Source organism: Mycteria americana, chromosome 7 (assembly GCF_035582795.1).
Source record: "Mycteria americana isolate JAX WOST 10 ecotype Jacksonville Zoo and Gardens chromosome 7, USCA_MyAme_1.0, whole genome shotgun sequence".
NCBI lineage: Eukaryota > Metazoa > Chordata > Aves > Ciconiiformes > Ciconiidae > Mycteria > Mycteria americana.
The window spans coordinates 39,613,481-39,630,466 of NC_134371.1; the positions used below are offsets into that span (position 1 = coordinate 39,613,481).

At 53.3% G+C, this 16,986-nt stretch overlaps 1 protein-coding gene across 2 annotated transcripts; it reads right to left on the reverse strand.

Moving 5' to 3' along the window:
• Positions 1-1,301: 1,301 nt before the first annotated feature.
• On the reverse strand, positions 1,302-14,907 carry STX6 (syntaxin 6). 2 transcript variants are annotated; one of them, XM_075507971.1, is made up of 8 exons: positions 14,814-14,907; positions 12,269-12,438; positions 11,564-11,658; positions 9,716-9,778; positions 7,317-7,439; positions 5,870-5,976; positions 4,157-4,251; positions 1,302-2,511 (listed from the first exon to the last, which is right to left on the reverse strand). In XM_075507971.1, exons 1-8 carry the CDS (start codon positions 14,846-14,848, stop codon positions 2,435-2,437), a joined length of 765 nt encoding a protein of 254 aa, XP_075364086.1. In that variant the 5' UTR covers positions 14,849-14,907; the 3' UTR covers positions 1,302-2,434. The 2 variants fall into 2 exon arrangements, with proteins under 2 accessions (XP_075364086.1, XP_075364087.1); XM_075507972.1 differs by lacking the exon at positions 14,814-14,907 and adding an exon at positions 13,604-13,710.
• Positions 14,908-16,986: the final 2,079 nt, after the last annotated feature.

Sequence of the window (16,986 nt, forward strand, 5' to 3'; positions counted from 1 at the left end):
ATCTGGGCAGCGGCTGCCCGCAGCGCAGAGGGGACCCCAGAAACTGCAGCTGCCACTTGTGCCTTAAAAGCCAGGAGGGTGATGCCCGGCAGATGCTGGCAGGAGCTTTTCCTGCTACCCAGCGCCAGGAGACACCCCACTTGTCCCCAAGCAAGGGTCACTGTGAGAACGACCGGTGATCTCTGCTGCTGCCCAGCGTGACGCAGCAGCAATGCATTTATTTAGTGTTGAAGGGAGGGGCACCACCAACACAGAAAAAGCAAATGTACACAGGAAAAGGGACCGAAGACATTTTAGTGGCTTGCGGTGATGCCAGCAGCTGGGCTGTCCTCTGGCAGTATGCCAGATTAATGAAGGAGTGGTCCAGCATGGAGCGCCGGGAGTCGTTCCCGGAGGATGCACAACCACACTGACAATAACGTGGGGATCGGAGGTGTGCAAATACCAGCCAACGGCGAGCCCCGCTCCCCAGTCAGACTCGCGCTCCCGGGAACCTGCTCTTGGAGAGGTATTAAGCCCAAGGAGCCGTGCAGACACTGCAATAGCCAGCCTTGGAAAGGAGACACCACATATTTCTTGCAGTGGAACCAAAAGAAACAAGGTGCTCTGCAAGGATAAAGAGCAACTGCTGAAATAATTAGTGTGGGCTGGTGCTAAGGGCACATGTGCGTTAACGAGGAGAGCACCTGCCCAGGCGTGGCAGGGCAGCTCGGTCTCGCCCCCCTGCTGGCTGTCAGCGCCCAGCGCCTGTGGGGGGGGACAGGGGAGGTCATGCAGCTGCTTGAAGGAAGCCACAAACCCAGTGGGGAGGAGTGTTCAGTCCGGGCTAAGCATCCCGGAGGTAAAGCTGTCTGGCAGTCAGCTTCCCACTTGGGAGGATGATTTTCGGGGGCGATTTGCAATGTCAGCAGAAGTCTTAGCATCAGCACCAATTAACTTCCTCCCCCAGCCCCATCTGAGACCCGATGGGAGGCGTAAGCCAGCCTGTCCCAAGTCTTTTGGTGTTTGCAACTTAAATATGCGAGCAGACGTTAGTAAGAAATAATTTTTGCTTTCCTGAAGAGTCACCCCATATTCTGCAATCGGTGTTTGCAGCACAACCCCCCCATCAGCGTTTCTCCCCTGTGATACTGCCAGGGTGAGCTTTCTTCATCACATTTTGGGATCGACCACCTGGCTAACTCCTAATTCACTGTACGAGGGAGGCAACCAGGCTATCCGACACTGCTGAGACAACTTGAGTCACAAACAACTCAAAGGTAACAAAAGGACTGGGAAGTAATACAGAAACATGACCTAGCTTCGTATCTCCTGCCTTTTGGTTGCTTACAACAGAGGTGTCCAAAAAATAGCAGTTGGGAAAAATTAAGACATCCTATTTACAAGTTCATATGCACTTAGAATACATAACTGAGCCCCATTCCTCTGATAATGTGTGTCGTGCACCTGCAGAGAGAACGTGGCTTGAATGGTCATCAAAAAAATCTTTAAAGTTTTTTTTCCTTAAAAAAAAATAAGTTATCTTAGACCTGACAAATCACTTGCCAAAGGGAAGCGGCTGTTAAACAGAAGCAGTTACTCAGTTATACAAGGGCAAAGAAAGCGTCAATGAGCTTTAGAGGCTTGTATAACGAAGGAGGCAATCTTAAGCTTTAAGAAACTCACTCTCCGGCTAACGGTTGTTTGCCAGCTTTCAGTGTGCATCAACCCAAGTTTAAAGCTCTGGGGTTTCTAATCGCGCCCAGCCGGCCGATGGCAGGACACTACACCCTAAGGCTCACCCGTGTGTAAGCTTCTGCCGAGGGGCGGTGGATGTGAATGCCCGGCTGCAGACTCACCATGGTATCTTGGCGGTAAGTTGGCAGCACGCAACCGGCCCGTGGGAGGAAGGCGGCGTGGGGCAGGGGGAGTTCGGCCAGGGCTCCCCTCCCTCGCTGTGGCTGCGTGGGGTTTCACGCCACCGCTCCTCCTGGTAATGCTTTTGGCTGGCAAGCACCCGCACGCTGGCGATGTGGTTTGTAACGCTCAGTGAATTAATTAATTCCTCCCCCCCGTCCCGTCCTCCCCAGGGCTCGCTGCTCTGTGTCCGCATCCGACCGCAGGTGGCTCGGGACCACTGCAACCGGCTCCTACCTGCACGGGGTGGAAGTGCAGGGGTCAAGTCCCCCTCCAGCTGCCTAGGTCCAGACCTGGAGCCCAGGTCCAGATTGCACCCCACTGGGGGAGGAGGCAGCTCCAGTCCTCCACCCCCTCTCCCCGGGGCCAGGTGAGATGCCGGCAGAGCCGAGCCGTGGTCCTCAGAGGAGAATGGTGAGAACTAGTGCAGGTTTTCTTGCCGGGGATCTCTGTGGGCGGACGGAAACGGTGAGAGTTTCATTTCCCCATGCTATGGGGGCGGGGGGGAGGAAGGGGACGTCCGAGGAAGTTCAGTCCATCACAGGACGAAAAACAGGATGAGCACCACCAGCAAGATGACGAAGAGGACGATAATTGCACACCACTGCCGTCGATCTGGAAAGAAAAGGAAGGGTCAGTCTTCCCGCTTTAACAGGGAAGGAAAATTGGGGGAGAGCTTTTCTTCGCTGTACTGCTAGGAGCCCAATTTAGGCTTAAAGAAGCCATAAAAAGCCAAAGCAGCAGCTGCCTTGGCAGCATGCCCCACTGCAGCCCATGGGGCGACAGCGTTTCTCCTCCAGGATACATCCATTTTTGGGGACAGCTGTGGGAATTCTGAGGCTTGTCCCCAACCAAGTTCAAACAGATTTGATAAGCCAGTTCAAAAGCAATCAGGAGAAACAAGCAGAGAGCTGCTGTGTGTTGCTGCTCATTCATGGAGTAACCTGTTTGCTAGAGGAAGAAGAAGGGGTCCAGTGAAAGCTGCCCAAAAGAGCTCTGCCAGGAAGAGTTTGTGGCACCTCCCCTTGGGAGAGTGCCAGGAATGAGGTTTCCCCTGGACGTCTTTACATCTCGCTGGCCCTGTGCATGCTCTGCAGAAGCTCAACGCTGCATCGCCTCTGAGACCTGCCATCTGTCCATGGCCACGTCTGCGACGGCAGAGAGAAAGCTCCTGTGAGACGATGGTGCAGCCAGCAGGGACAGGGCTGCTGCCACCCCCCAACTTCTGGGCACCCCAGAAGAGCCCTCCTGGTCAGCCTTGGCCTGTGTGATGCCAGGGATAGCTCCTTCACAACTCTCAGAAGCACTCTGCAATGATCAAAGCGTTTTTCCCAGAGGAAAGGGGAGATATGCAAGGTTTGCCAGGGGTCATGCTGCCACTGGGCTACTGGTGACCCAAAGTCCACTGTCAGCACTCCAAATGGTCTCTCTAGGGCCGTATTTCCACAACCTCATAAATCCCCTGACCAGCCTAATCCTGCAGAGCAGGAACACTTCTCATCCTGACTCGCTGCTGCCTCCAGGAGCTACCCAAGCACCCACAGGAGAGGTGTAACGGAGGAGGCGACTGCCGGGCACATCGCCAGCGCTCGGAGAGGCGAGCCGGCAGCGGGGGACTTCCCGGCAGGCACGCTGGGCTTCCTGTTTGCTCTGCCTGCGGCACCCCGCCAGCCCACCAGCTTCAGGCACAGCCTTATAAGGACTTTTCTCGTGGGTTCAGCCTCCCCCCCAGCACAGAAATTGCCTCTTTCCTCCGCCAGCTGAGAGATATATCTGACCGACAACAGCCCTGTGGGCCAGCAGGCACCAGCAGCCCGAGGGCAGGTGGGATCTGGGAAGGGGCTTGCCGCAGGCAAGCGTTTGGTGCGGGGGAAGCCACACACGGTGGCAAGTGTTTTATGGCACCTTGGAAGCTTTTGTTCCACAAGCAGCCCGGGAAACTGCAGCAGAGCAGGAGGCTGCAGAGCTTCCCCTCCTACCATCTAGAGGGGGATTCTCCCGCTGCGGCAGTAGCAGCATAAATAGAAAGGCATCTGTAAATAAAATAAAGGCGAAGGACAGGCTGCAGAGCAGTGTCTGGGCAGGAGCAGCTGCAGGGCTTGGAAGTCTTCCCCCTCTTTCAAGCACTGAGAGTTGCTCCTTCCCCTCTGCTCAGGTCTGGGATGGCTGTGAGTGGGTGGGAGCACGCAGCGTCCCAGCCCAAAGATCCAAGGGCTTGTCTCTCCCTTTCCAGGACTGGATCCCACTTCCCAGGACCTACCACTCGTCATGTGAGACACTTTGGCAAGCTTCTTCATGACGTTATCAAGCCGCGACTGAGTGCTGTCTAACTCATGGGAGAAGTCGTCCAGCATCCTGGGGACAGAGAAGCACAGCAGTCGTCAGCAAGCAGTGCATCCCTTCGGGATTTCTCAGCACGCTCGCACACACCGATCAAAGCACCGATGTGACTAGTGTATCACACCTTGGCAGAGGAACGCAATGTGGCCCGGTCTCCTGGAAGTACCCAAGGGGGTAAAAAAAACCCAAACCCGCTAAAGCAGCAGCTCTGCTTTGGTGGAAAGCGGGAAGTCATTTGGGACTCCTGTCGGACTGGTCCCCCCTGCGTGTTCACAGCTGAGCTCTACGCACCCCTGCGAGGTGAGGAGTGGGGGTTTTCCTCCTTTTAAGAGGAAAGTCTCATTTATAATCTGTGATTAGCAGAGACTGGTTAGATAGATCTAGGTGCTAGCTTGGACTTTAAATCTCTTTTCTTGTTCAGGGCTTGCAGCTGAAGCTAAAATCTTGTTCCAGTCATGTATCAAGCAGGAATGAGATTTGCAATTACTTTTTAAGCTCTGCATGAAAGTTACCCCTCTACTTCCTCCACACAGCAACTGTAATGAATCTGAAAGCCTTCCTGAAGCCGTGCTTTGTCAATGCCAAGAACTCATTTGAAGAGAAACAAGCACGTCCAGAATCAAGGTACCAATCCAATCATCTCCAGCCAGTGGGACTGGTTTCAAAGGACAGCTTCCTTCATCTGGAGTTCTAGAGCACTTGTTAAACTTTCATTCAGTGGGGGAAAAAGAAAGAGTTGTAAAAAACTCATTGCTGTACTTATCTGCTACTGTCTAGCAAGCACTGATGGCTTACGCGATGATTTGGAAACAGACGCACCACACTCATCTGCTTCCGTGAGAGCAGAAGACTCTCATGCTGCAAGACTTTGTACAGGAGGTGGGTTTAAAGTTCCTCCTCTCCATCAAAGAAGACATCACTTCACAAGGGACATAGCCCTCCAGTCTCTATCAGCCAAGGAGGGTTTTTAGGCACGAACCCTTCAAGCCTCTTTGGAAGTGGTAGCTGTTAGCCTGCATAACTGGAAACTTTATGCACTTGTTTGCAAAGGACATGCACTGGGAAAGAAATCTAATTTATATGTAAATGGATGGATGCAAATTACTTTGTGAGCTACCCTTTAACCCTTTGCGTGGGTGAGGGTTATTTTTAGCTTTAACTATGAATAGTAGCTCTGTGCTGCGTGTTTCAGAGCAGCAAGGCAGAGCTGAGAACTCCTGGGTCAAGCAGTTATCCAGGGGCAGCACAAAACATTGTGGAGTGGGAAAGCGCCCGGTATTCCCATTACATAGCACCTCCCTCCCTTATCTGTTCGGTACTGCTGGCTGCCTGAAGCCAAGGAGCGTAACTGTGTGCCTTAGGGGGAGCGTTTAAAAAGAAGGAGAAAGAAGGAAAGGTAAACTGGCAGCTAAGCCTGCCCTAGGTGCAAGCTTTCAAATGAACGAGACTGTGGTTGGATCCTTGCAGGCTGCAGCAAGAAATGCTTTCCACTGCCTAAAATCAAAGGCTGGCTAGGAGAGGCTGCCCGAGGGACTAGTAAATTCAAGGCCCTAACAAGGGCAGAGATATATGCGTGAGGACCTCCAGCTGTGTTGCCCCATACCGGGTTGTCAGTGCCGTGTCCCACACTTACACTGCTTGCTCTTCTAGCTCCCCGCCAATGCGCTGGGACATGTTCTTCAGCACCCCGATGCTGCCAGAGACCAGCTCCAACTGCTCATCTTGCTGCTCCACAATCAACTGGGGCCAAAGAGAAGGGAAACCGGCAATTACAGGTCTGCTGCCTCCTGCAGCTGGGTCGGAGCCAGCCGATCCAGTGGACAGACACTTGCTGCTCGGCCAACATCAGCTGCAGGGCCTGGGCACAGACCTAAGCCACCAAGAACGAGGACCGTGTTCCTAAGAAATGCTGGAGAAGTGACAGCCACAGGAAAGCCTCCCCAGCATGGCATCCCCGTGGCACAGCAGGCTGCAGTCTCCTGACATCCCTCCAAATCCAGCCTCAGCTCAGCCATGTCCCCTCCCTTCCCTACTGCACCCACTGCTAAGGCGACTCTTGAAAGCCACAGGGGCTGGTCATCAAAACCTCCATGAGCCCCCCTGCCCACAGCAGGTGTGGCAGCAAGCACCAGGGAGCCATGCTGATGCTGTGCCTGGGAAATGCAACCTGGAACATGCTGCAGCTAATAAGGGGTTAATGTGAGTAAAAGGCTGTTGCAGCTTCTATAGCTAAAAATAGCAAGCCTGGCTCCAAATGTGCCAAAGGAATAGGTCTGCTGATGTTTTAAGTCATTTTCAGGGCATAGTCACGCTAAGGATTAGATTTACCCTAGTTACCTACTTCTGAATCTATTTATCTTCCTAGAGTCACTAGGTAAAACTCGTCTGAAAGCCGGGGCGGTGTCATGGGTCAGGAGCTTTAGCAGACTTTGCTGCCTCCGAGAAGCTGCCTGTTTAAAGGCCCGTGTTTGGGTGGGCTGATGCACGAGGGTCTGAGTGTTGCCCAGGAACCCCTCCAGACGAACTGCCCCAGTGGCACGGAAGCACCTCGCCAGGGGTTCTCACAAAGCCCTCACGCAGGCTTTCTCACGAATCTCATGTTGACAAAGGCAGGAAAAGGAAGCAGGCACGTGCTCCTGCTCCTAGCCTGTTCTAAAGAAGATGCACACAAACAACAGCAAACATCAGCTCATTTTTTTAACCAGGGGAAGCTGCATAAGAGAAACAGGCTCTCTTCTGTTTGCAGTGTTTCCACTCTTCCAAGGATTTCAGCAATCCTTGTAGTATTAAAGCTCAGTGTGCTACATCTTACAGATCATCTTGTTTGCCTTCTGCACAGAACAGAAGACCCAAGTCTCAAGCATTAAAATCTCTTCTCCAAGATGCATCCAAAGCTGTGCTGTACAGGAAATGCATGCACAGGTATATGCTGCAAGCAAAGAGGAGGGCTGTCAGGCTCCTGGATCTAGACCAGCCATGGACTGGATTTTTTTTTTGGCTCTTGCAGCCTGTACCTCATCCCCCCTGGTACCCATTTGGCAAGCAAAGTTATTTAGTATGCATGGTGCTAGCTGCCTTACCTGTTGTTGAGCTTGCTGCTCCTCAATGAAGTGTGAATTTGCTAATTGCAGCTCCCGGTCCAGACGGCTGTATTTGTCAGGTCCAGAGCTCCAACTCTGACTCCCGCTTTCTCCCAGGAGCGCCTAAACAGATGCAGAGAGCCCTTAGCAACACCCTTGTGTCTGCTCACAGCCCGTCTACAGGGTGTAGTGGGAAGGCAGACGAGGCAATACTCCTGTACACACACAGACAGCATCCTTTTCCTCCTGCTCTATTGCTACTCAGCCAGAGTGCTGTCATGAACTAAAACGATGTAATGCCAAAATGCCAGCCTGGGAAGTCTCTGCAGTCTGATATTGCAGATATACCTCTGGAGTACGATCAACAGACGGTGTATGCAGGAGGTCTGCACAGCACAAAGGACTAGCAAAGATCTGCTCAAGAAGCAGCACTGTGTGCTAGGACATGTAAGCTGGGAAGTATCCGGATACATTGTGTTAACAGATGTATAGCTCGAACTGAACACTGTGCTACTAATGACAGGGGCTTAAGAGGGTCTGGATAAAGTACTTAACCAGTTGAGCTAACAGTAAAACAGTGCAATATATAACCACAGCAGTGTTGTATGCTCATGTTCTTTGATTCAGGCTACCTGTTCCTCCGGAATACCATTCAGTTGCCAGCATACAAGATTACACTCGCTACCTGCTCTAAACCCGAACAGAGAAGCTTGTGCAAAGCCAGCAGAGACGTGGCTTTCCAGCTGAGTAAGTCTGGTCCCTGGAAGGGGTATAACATGACCAACAGATGCTGGAGAATGAACGTGGCCTGCAGGTGAGGAGCTGCACCTGGCAGCACTACGAATGGGTTAGGGAGCTCTGCCCACCAGCGTGGAGGCAAGGCCGACTTGTAATGAGACCGCCTCGCAGCTTCTGGTCATGGGCAGGAGGAGACGACCAAGTATTTGTGAAGAACAGCAAGATAATGACCAGGCTGCTCTGGCAGGCTAAAAATGAGACAGTCTCTACAGTTCATCTGCCTTACAAGGTTCAAGGAGGAGCAAGGAAAGCTGAGGGACTGACTGCGCAGGAAGCCAGCAGGACATCTGGCTTTGTCTGCCCCCGAGACACTGAGCAAGCTCCTGGTTCTCTCCAGTTCATGGCAAGTACAGCTACCGCTTATTTAACGCAGTGCACTAGTTTTGCTGCAGCTTTAATAGAAAGGCCTCTGTTTGCCAGCCTTAGTCTGTGAGGGTCAGGTTGCCACCAGCCAGACTCTCAAGACGCAAGAAGCACACTGGAAAAGCCGCTGCAGCGCAGCCCAGCACAAGCTTCGTGGTCTGGAGGGAAGGCAAGGGGCTGGGGAAGGGAGAGGAAGACGGCAAGGGGAAGTAAGTTTTCCTGACCAGATGTTGCCGTGTGAGCTGGGCCATATGGTCTCCTGCAGCTAGCAGGAACTTTGCACAAAGGAAAGCAGCAAAACGCAGAGACAGCTACAGACTTGTTTGAGCAAGGGTGTAAGGGACTTTGCTTCTCCAAGTGTTTGCCAAGCATGTCAATTAACCCTGTAAAAAGCTCAGGAATCAGCTCTGTGCTTCTCAGTAGCTTGTTGCAGTTTGTCATTTTTGCCACAAGTAGTAAGACTCATGCAGCCAGATAAGTTAATTGTATGAAGTGCACACCAACTTTTACTGAGGCAGCTCTGGAAGTCAGCTCTGAGATCTCCTTACAGCCTCCCTGTCTGCCAGGGAGGAGCACAAGCCACATCTATTTCTATTCCTTAGATTACAAGTGCAGACAACCTGAGACTCCTTGAGTTTCTTCCATCTTCTTACATGGCTAACGATTACAAGCGGCAGCTGTGTGAAAGGATATTGCAGCATCTTGGCTCCTAAATACAGCAGAGTGCAGGATTACATTCACTAACATGGATTCTGAGTCTGTTCCCCCCGAGGAGGAGGGAGATTCCCCTTTCCGCAGGATGATGCAACGCTGACAGTTGTACACAACCAGATCTGAAGACAGAGACAGATGGCGAGTGCTGACTTATTGCTTTGAGAGACAGGCTTGGAAGAGGGTGGCAGCAACATGCCTGCGAGAACCAGCTCTCTCAGGTCAGCAAAACAGACACAGTTCAAACATGCAGCTTTGCTGCAGCATGCAAGCCCCTTCCCAGAACAAAGGTTTTTAAGGGGATGAACTACAGACAGGATATATATTTTAATTACAGCTTTTTATGCAGTTTTGATCAATGCTATACACTCCACCTTATGATGTGGGGCCTTTGAGTAAATGAAAATGGAAGTTTCACCTAATGCATACCTTAAGACAACAGCTGCTAGAGCTGATAAATCCTCCTCACTCCTTAAAGTACCAAACAGCCACCGCACTCACTTAACTTGCCCGTTTCTGATTCTTACCTGCCTGTTTTTTCTTTCAGCCAGTGCTTGCATGGAGGAGTTTGACATCTGATCCTTCATTTCCTGTTTGTTCAACAAAAGAAGTATGTGAGCGCTGGATTTGAGGTGACAGGCAGTTTCAGGGTGCTATGGGGCTGTCTATACCCAGCAAGGTTTCTTTAGGGGGAGTGAGGGAAGGGAGATTTTCTTTGAAAAAGTACAGTTTTGAAGAGTCCGGAAGGATATTGTAGAAAGCTTCATCACAGTTCATCATTTTACTAATACTAGAATAAATGGCAATAGGATATTTTGAAAATATTCCTTATTTACTACTCATTTTGCTCCACTACAGCCAGAAACACTGATTTGTATAATAATAAACTAATATTCCCATTGATAGACTGTAAGGAAGAGTCATGTTCTTCACAGTCTCGGAAGCCTGTAACCCCCTGCACCTTATTTCCAGTTGCATCTGGTTTTATATTGCATAGGACGAGATAGATTTCCTGTCCTGTGGCCATCCTCTCTGACTGTGCCTACATTCTCTCTTTTATCAATTAAGTTTTGCTGTTGAGTTCCTGTAGAAGATCACTAGCCACAGAATGCTCCCCATCACAACACAAAGTAGTCTAGTTTTTATAGGATAGATTAGCAAGTAGTCAATATGATCTAGCAGAGGGTGATCCACCAGCGCAGTTCTGATGTCACCAGAACATTTCGGTACGTTTTACTGTTCAGAGATGTGTAATACATCACCTAAGAGCACCAGATCCCACTCAGTTACTTCTCACCGGCTAATGCACGTGCTGCTGTGCATCACGAATTCCCCCATGGAAACTGGAAGTCAGCTGCATAATGCCACTAATGAATTTCATTTAACAGTAAGAGACACTACTCCAAAACCCATTAGCCAGCAGTTTTCAGCCAGGAAAAGAGGACCATAGAGTGGGCTTGCCTGATCCTGCCCATTTGGGAGTGGACTACACTAAGGGCAAAGCAGTGCGTACATGCCTGCTACCTGGGGCCAGAGTGGTTTTCGGATCAGTTGCCAGGCAGCAAGCCTTAGGAACTGCAACCAGACCACAGGACTGCAGGCAGGGTAACAAGCTTGCTGCCAGCCACAGCAATGTATTTCGTGAAGCAGGAACATCGGAGTCATGAGGGGCGCCAGAAACTAAGCTACGCTCGGTGTAGCTATTAATAGTGAGAAAACTTCCTAACTAGCAGCTTGTTACCAAGCAGTGAAGCTTTTGGGAAGATGTATCTTCTCTATTACCACCAAGTTGTTAAAATCCTCCTTTTGCTTCTGAGGTGTGAGGTTAAACTAAAAAAAAAAATCTTCCTCGAGTTAAAAATAAATCTAGTGGTTGTTTGGACTATTTTGTAGCGGTAGGAAGTTGAAGTCACCATGTCAATAATGCTAGACTTTAACCATCTGTCAGTGTTCAAAGTGGACTCTCTGTTTTTGAAAACTAGTGCTACAAAAGCACAGGACAGTCGCGATTTCCTTCAACTCTGAAGGGAGGCTCCAGCCTCCCCTACATCGCAGCGGGGTCTTTATTCTTCCTCCCCATTTACTATATGTTCCCAGGCTTTCTGTTGTAACAGAGGTGTGAAGACTTAACAGGGCAGCAGCAGAAAAGGAGGGTATGCCGTGGGGAACCTGCACCCCCACAGCCCCAAACCCATCTGGGCAGCCCCAGGAGGGAGCGCACGGGGAAGGGGAGGAAGCCTGAGAGAGAGCAGGTAGCAGGTTTATTCTCTGCTCTCCAGTTCAGCATGGAAATGGCCACAAGCTCTCCTTTTTTTAATCACCTAATCACTCCCCCTGCCTTCCCCACGCTCCCACCCCAAGCCCACGTTCCTTACCCTGACCACCTGCCGCGTGCTCGTGATGAAGGCTTTCCTGATACCCAGCTCCGTCGCATCAAGGTTGAATTTCCGCGGGTTTGCCTCAACAATGCGTAGGCAGCAAGTCAAGGAGTCCCCGTTAGCAGTGTTGGGTATGCGCACAGATACACAAACCCCGAGCATGCCGCAGCGGGGATCTACCAAGTGGCCATTGCGCCGTGCCTTTTCCCAAAATTTGATTAGCAAAGTATGAAACACTGGAGGAAAAAACAGGCATGGCAGGAATGTACTGTGCAGTACACACACCAGCGTGAGGTTTCTCTCTTGCATTTTTTTTTTTTTGTTCTCTGATGCTGTGCAGCGCTTTCAGGAGTGTTCAGATGAACACAAGGGAAAAGGAGTACTTCTGGAAGCCAGCCTAGAGTATGACTGACTACACAGAAATCCAAATTCATACAACACAATAGGCTTTCTAGAACAAAGCATCTTAAAACATACCTTGTCAAAAGGAAAACAAAAAGGCAAAAGGAAAATCCTTCTGCTGAACACATTTGCCTTAATTTCTCATTTGCAGTTTGAGAAAAGCCGATGTAAATGCAAAATTCAATCCCAAATAGTGCTGATTTCTGCAAAAGGTAAATGCTGGCAAGTACTGGTATTTGGCTATTTAGTACAACTCGGGAACTGCACACCCCTACCTCCAAAGGACCACAGAAAGGATATTAATTGTTTCATCCAAGTCTTCCAGGTCCCACTCAATGCTCCGCAGGTTATTCCTGAGCTCATTAGTGGTCCAGTCGATTTCTTCTCTTGTGGCGATGGAGGGATCTTGCAAGAGCTCTGTCCACCTCTGAAAGAGGCCCTGGGCGGTGTTCACGGCTTTCTGCACCTCCCTGCAACCGGGGTGATTAAAGAGAAGAAAAAGGGATTATCATCAGTTGCTCTGCAGCAATCATGGCAAGACAGCCCCACGTCCAGCTGAGCAGGGAAGGAAAGCTTTCTCCCAAACATCTTTCCTTCAAACAATTTTTAGTTTATTTTGTAAAATAAGGATTTTCCCTACCTGCTAGACAATCCCGTCTCTTGTTTGCAGCAGAAAGTGCTGAGCAACAACAACTTACAGGTCAGCTATTAATGAAGGGACCTGTTTCTTTAGGGGAGGTTTCTGTCAAGTGTCACACAGGCAAGCCAGGGCAGAGTGTCTGAACAAGGCTGCTCTTTGGCAATTAATGTTTCGCATTCCTCTAAACAGCTTTCCTCTGAAGGCTCTTGACTACCTAGGTAAGACACCCCAAGGGCACACAGAATTACAGGAACTGTCCCCACAATACAGCCAGGCAGACTGTTGAGTGCAGCGCTGTTTATTTTAATTTAGCATTAAAAAAATACACAGCTTTACTATGCTGGCTTAGGGAACAGAAATCTTTTCTGCTGCTCTAAGCTTTTTGGAGATGAGTGCATTCACAGCATGGGAAGGCAGCTTTGCTGATGGTACTGAACGCTGCTTTGATGGTTTGGGGCAAGAGGGTCCGTAAGCTTGGGTCACGGTCCATCAGTGTGGTTATCTGTATTTACAAACGCTGCAGTCCTGAGCTGTGAACTGCTCCCCCAGGTTCATGGGAAGCCGGGATGAGGGATGCAGATGAGCCCAGACTTTGCTGGTGTGAAAGGTGGCCACCATGAGCCCAAGAGCTTGCACACAGTATCCACGTAAGATGCAGGTGTTAATCTCCAGTGAAGGAAAGCAGGTTATCAGTGGGGGAAGCCCAGGACAGATGAACTGAGCACGCATCCTGCAGGGGTGCCAGGGCTGCATCTCTCTCTACATTACACCATGGCCTGAAGTACTCAACTTTGTTGTCGAAGCTGCAGTCTCTCGGCACCCTGACACGCATCCCTCCTCTCCTCGCACGCCTACAGCTCCGAGTCTGCCACACCTAGTGCCCTAAAGTCAGCAGCCCGCACTGAGGATCTGGCAAGCTTCGTTCCCTTCACTATTTGCTAGCAAAAGTTTTGGTCTTGTTTTTTTCACCTGGGTATACTTGGGGAAGTACCCACAAGCAAGAATTTAAAGCAGAGCTGGATGTCCTCTGATGGGAAGCATTACGAACTCCAGGAAAGCAAACTGAATGCAACTTGGATGGCTTCCACCAGCCCCTTCCACCCCAACCTGCCAGGTAATAATTAATGCTGGGAGCGGCAGCACATCCCCTCTCCTCTCCCAGCCCTTCCCCGCACGGCACTGGAACCTCTCCGGAAAGTTTGACAGAACATTTGCTCCCCACCCACAGCGACTCGTATTTTTTCCCCTTAGCACCAGTTCAACCTGGCAATGATTGACTTTCCCTGGCTGCACCAGCATCCCTTCCCACACCTCTTGTGCTCACATGGCTTTCCCCACCGCTCCCCTACGAGCAGCTCTGCTACTCCTGAGTGCTGTTTCACCACGATATGGGGCAGGAGACAGGCCTGCAGCAGAAGCTGAAGCTGGCCCCAAGGGCAGTATTTAGAGGCTACAGTGCTTTCACCCTATCGATTAAAATTTTCCTCTCGTCCTGCCTCGACCACCTTTGGTTTGTGTTTGCCTTTGTTCAGGCTCTTCTCTGCTTGCTTCCTCTCATGGCCACCATCCATGCTGCAGTTTCTTCCCCAGCTTGGTCCCTGCTTCTCTCCATCTTTCCGCCTGGACACCACAGCCCTGGCCCCTTGGGGATGCCACCCACGAGCCAGCCCGCCCTGCTCTGCCTGCAGCTGGGAGACACTTCCCAAGCCACCGCCGCCGCGGGGACATCCGGGCAGGCTGTCCCCCAGCGGGGCCAGCGTGCCGGGAGCCGCACCTGCAGCCAAGGCAGCGCTGCACCTCCCGCTTCCCCGCCCGCCCCTGTACCCGGGGCTGCACCTACAAACCTCGGGTCTCCTTGGCCCGGAGAGCGGGGAGCGCTTCGTGCGGGGAGGCCCGGGCGCGGCCCTGCACCTGCCCGGCGCAGCGCCTCGCCCCGGGGCCTTCCGCGCCCGGCCGTCGACGCCGGGCACCCCAGGGCCGCCCCAGACCTGCCCCCCCCCAGCCGCAGAAGGGGGGGGGGGGACGGGGGCGCCATTTTCCCCCGCCCCGGGCGCCTCCAGAGACCCCCGACCGCCGTGCACCCCCCACCCCCCGGGCCTCCCCTGCTGCGGGGCGGCCGTGCCCAGCCCCCCCCCGCGCCCGGGGACGCTCCCGGCCCCCCACAGCCCCCCTGGCGCGGGGTTTCTCCGCAGGGTCGGCGCTCACCCCTTCACCACGAAGAAGGGGTCCTCCATCGACATGGCGCTGCCGCCGCCGCCGCGCGCCCCGGCCGCCGCGCGCCGCCCGCCACGCCCCCCGCTGCCACGCCCCGCCCCTTCGCCGCGCCCCGTCGGCGCCGTCGCGTGCCGCGCGCCTGCGCACAGGGCCGGTGGTGGGGGCGGGTTCGGGTGACGTCCCACTCGCTGCCTGAGTCGCGCGGCGCTGTGGCGGCTGCCGGGGGGAGCGGCGGCACCCGGGGGCGGCGGGCGGGGGGTGTCCCCCGGCGTCCCCCAGCGGCCCCCAGCCCGCTGCCGGGCGGGAGCGGCCCCCAGCAGGGGTGCGCTGCGGGGAAGCGGGACCGCCCCGGCTCTTCCTGAGGGCTTTTTCCAGGCCCGGGGAAGCTCCGGCCCGCTGGGCCCCGGGCAGCCCTGAAGTGCTCGGAGGCTCAGTGTCCCTCTCACCCGTGCCGGCTTCTCGGCACTGAGCGGGCACGTCCCGTGCGGGGCTGGGGCGGCCGCCCTGTCTTGGCTGCCGGGCCGCGGTCCCTGCCAGGAGCGGCTGGGCCAGGCTGTGTTCCCGTCCGGTGGGGGAGGAGAAGGGGAGAGCAACAGCCAGTCTGCTGTGGTGCCGCTACCCTTCCTGCCCCAGGAATGAACAGGCACCGCTTCCTTCCTCCTCCCTTCTGTGGGGCGAGAACAGCCCTTCGGCTCTTGGCTTTCGTCCCTCCCAGGGAGAGGACCCCCGCTTCCCTCACTCCCGCCTCTTGAATCTCTGGGCTCCGTAGTAGCCTCTCTGCTGCGAGCACAGATAGCCCTGGGCTTAGGAAAGCTGGCTGGAGAGGAAGGGTGCCAATGCAGTGCTAGGGGATGTTCCCATGTACAGATGGCTGAACTCCCTCTGTGCTGCACGCTGCGTGGGGGATGTCCCTGCGTTACTCCCACGGGACAGGCAGGCATGACGGTCGATTTTGCAGAGGCTTGGCCAGGAGTAATACCCCAGATCTTTGCCCCTTTGACCGAAGTGCGTGTCCCTGCCTGTGCTTTCCGAATGTGGCTGTGGTCCAGCATCCCTCGCAAAGGCAGTGCTGGCTCACTGAGGGAACAGGCACAAAAACCACTTGCAGAGATGCCTCCTCAGCATGTGAACTGGATACCTCACTTTTGCAGCCACAGCAGCTTTTACTTGAGTGTGGGGTGGGAAGGCTGTGGCACATGTAAAACCGGTTCCTGCAGTTTGTGGGGTGAGAAAGCCGCCTCCTGCTCTGGCCAGCCCCATGCCTGGGAAGCCGCAGCTTGCCAGGTGTGGTGCAACAGGTGGCGGCTTTAGGGCTTGTGTTTGCTGGCCCTTCCTTGCTGCACCTTGGATTGCTTGTTTCCCACGCCAGCAGGATTTGGGGGGTCCCTGCCAAATGGGCTTGTGCTGAGCATGGCGGGTTCCCTCCAGGAAAAAACGGAGTGCCGAGGAGACACCGGGCCAGTTACGTCCGTCCCTGTCCGCCAAAGACCTTGTACTCCCCAAAACCTCACGATCCTCCCGTGATTTCCACCTGTGGTTCACACTGCAGAGCTCCCACCTTCCCCATTGCCGCCGTTCCCCACACTGTGCCGCAGCCCTCGTCTCCTGCTCTGGCAGCTTTGGGCTTCTTGCTGGGATGGAGGCGGAAAACCAGTGTGTTTCTAAGCAGGGGAAGGAGAGCTTGGGTTGGGCTGGAGCTGCTCGGCAGTTCTGGTTTCCTCCTGCCAGCAGCGTCCCAGCAGAGGCCTGGTAACTACTGGGTACCCATGCTGGCTCTCCTTTGGGTGCTGCTGTGCTCTGCAGGGACAGCTGTTTCCTGATGCGCTGTGCCTTAATGACTCGCGTATTGCAAATGGGCTGGGAGGTGGCAGGTTGTTCTGCGAAGTGCAGGACACCATAACTCGCCTGTCTGAACATGCACCCTCAGTGAGGACACCCCTCTGAAGCAGCCAGCCGGCAGCTCGGAGCATGTCGTAGCCTCGTTGCTCTGTTTTTGGAGCCTCTGAGGGATTTGGCTGTAGTAGTTAGGATGCTTAAAGACATGGTGTATGCTGAGCAGTGCACCAAAGGTTATCAAGGTTAGATTTATTCAAACACTCATGAAAATCTATCAGGGGCAATTCGCAGTGCTCCACTTTTGGTGCACCAAGGCTGCGCAGTTCGG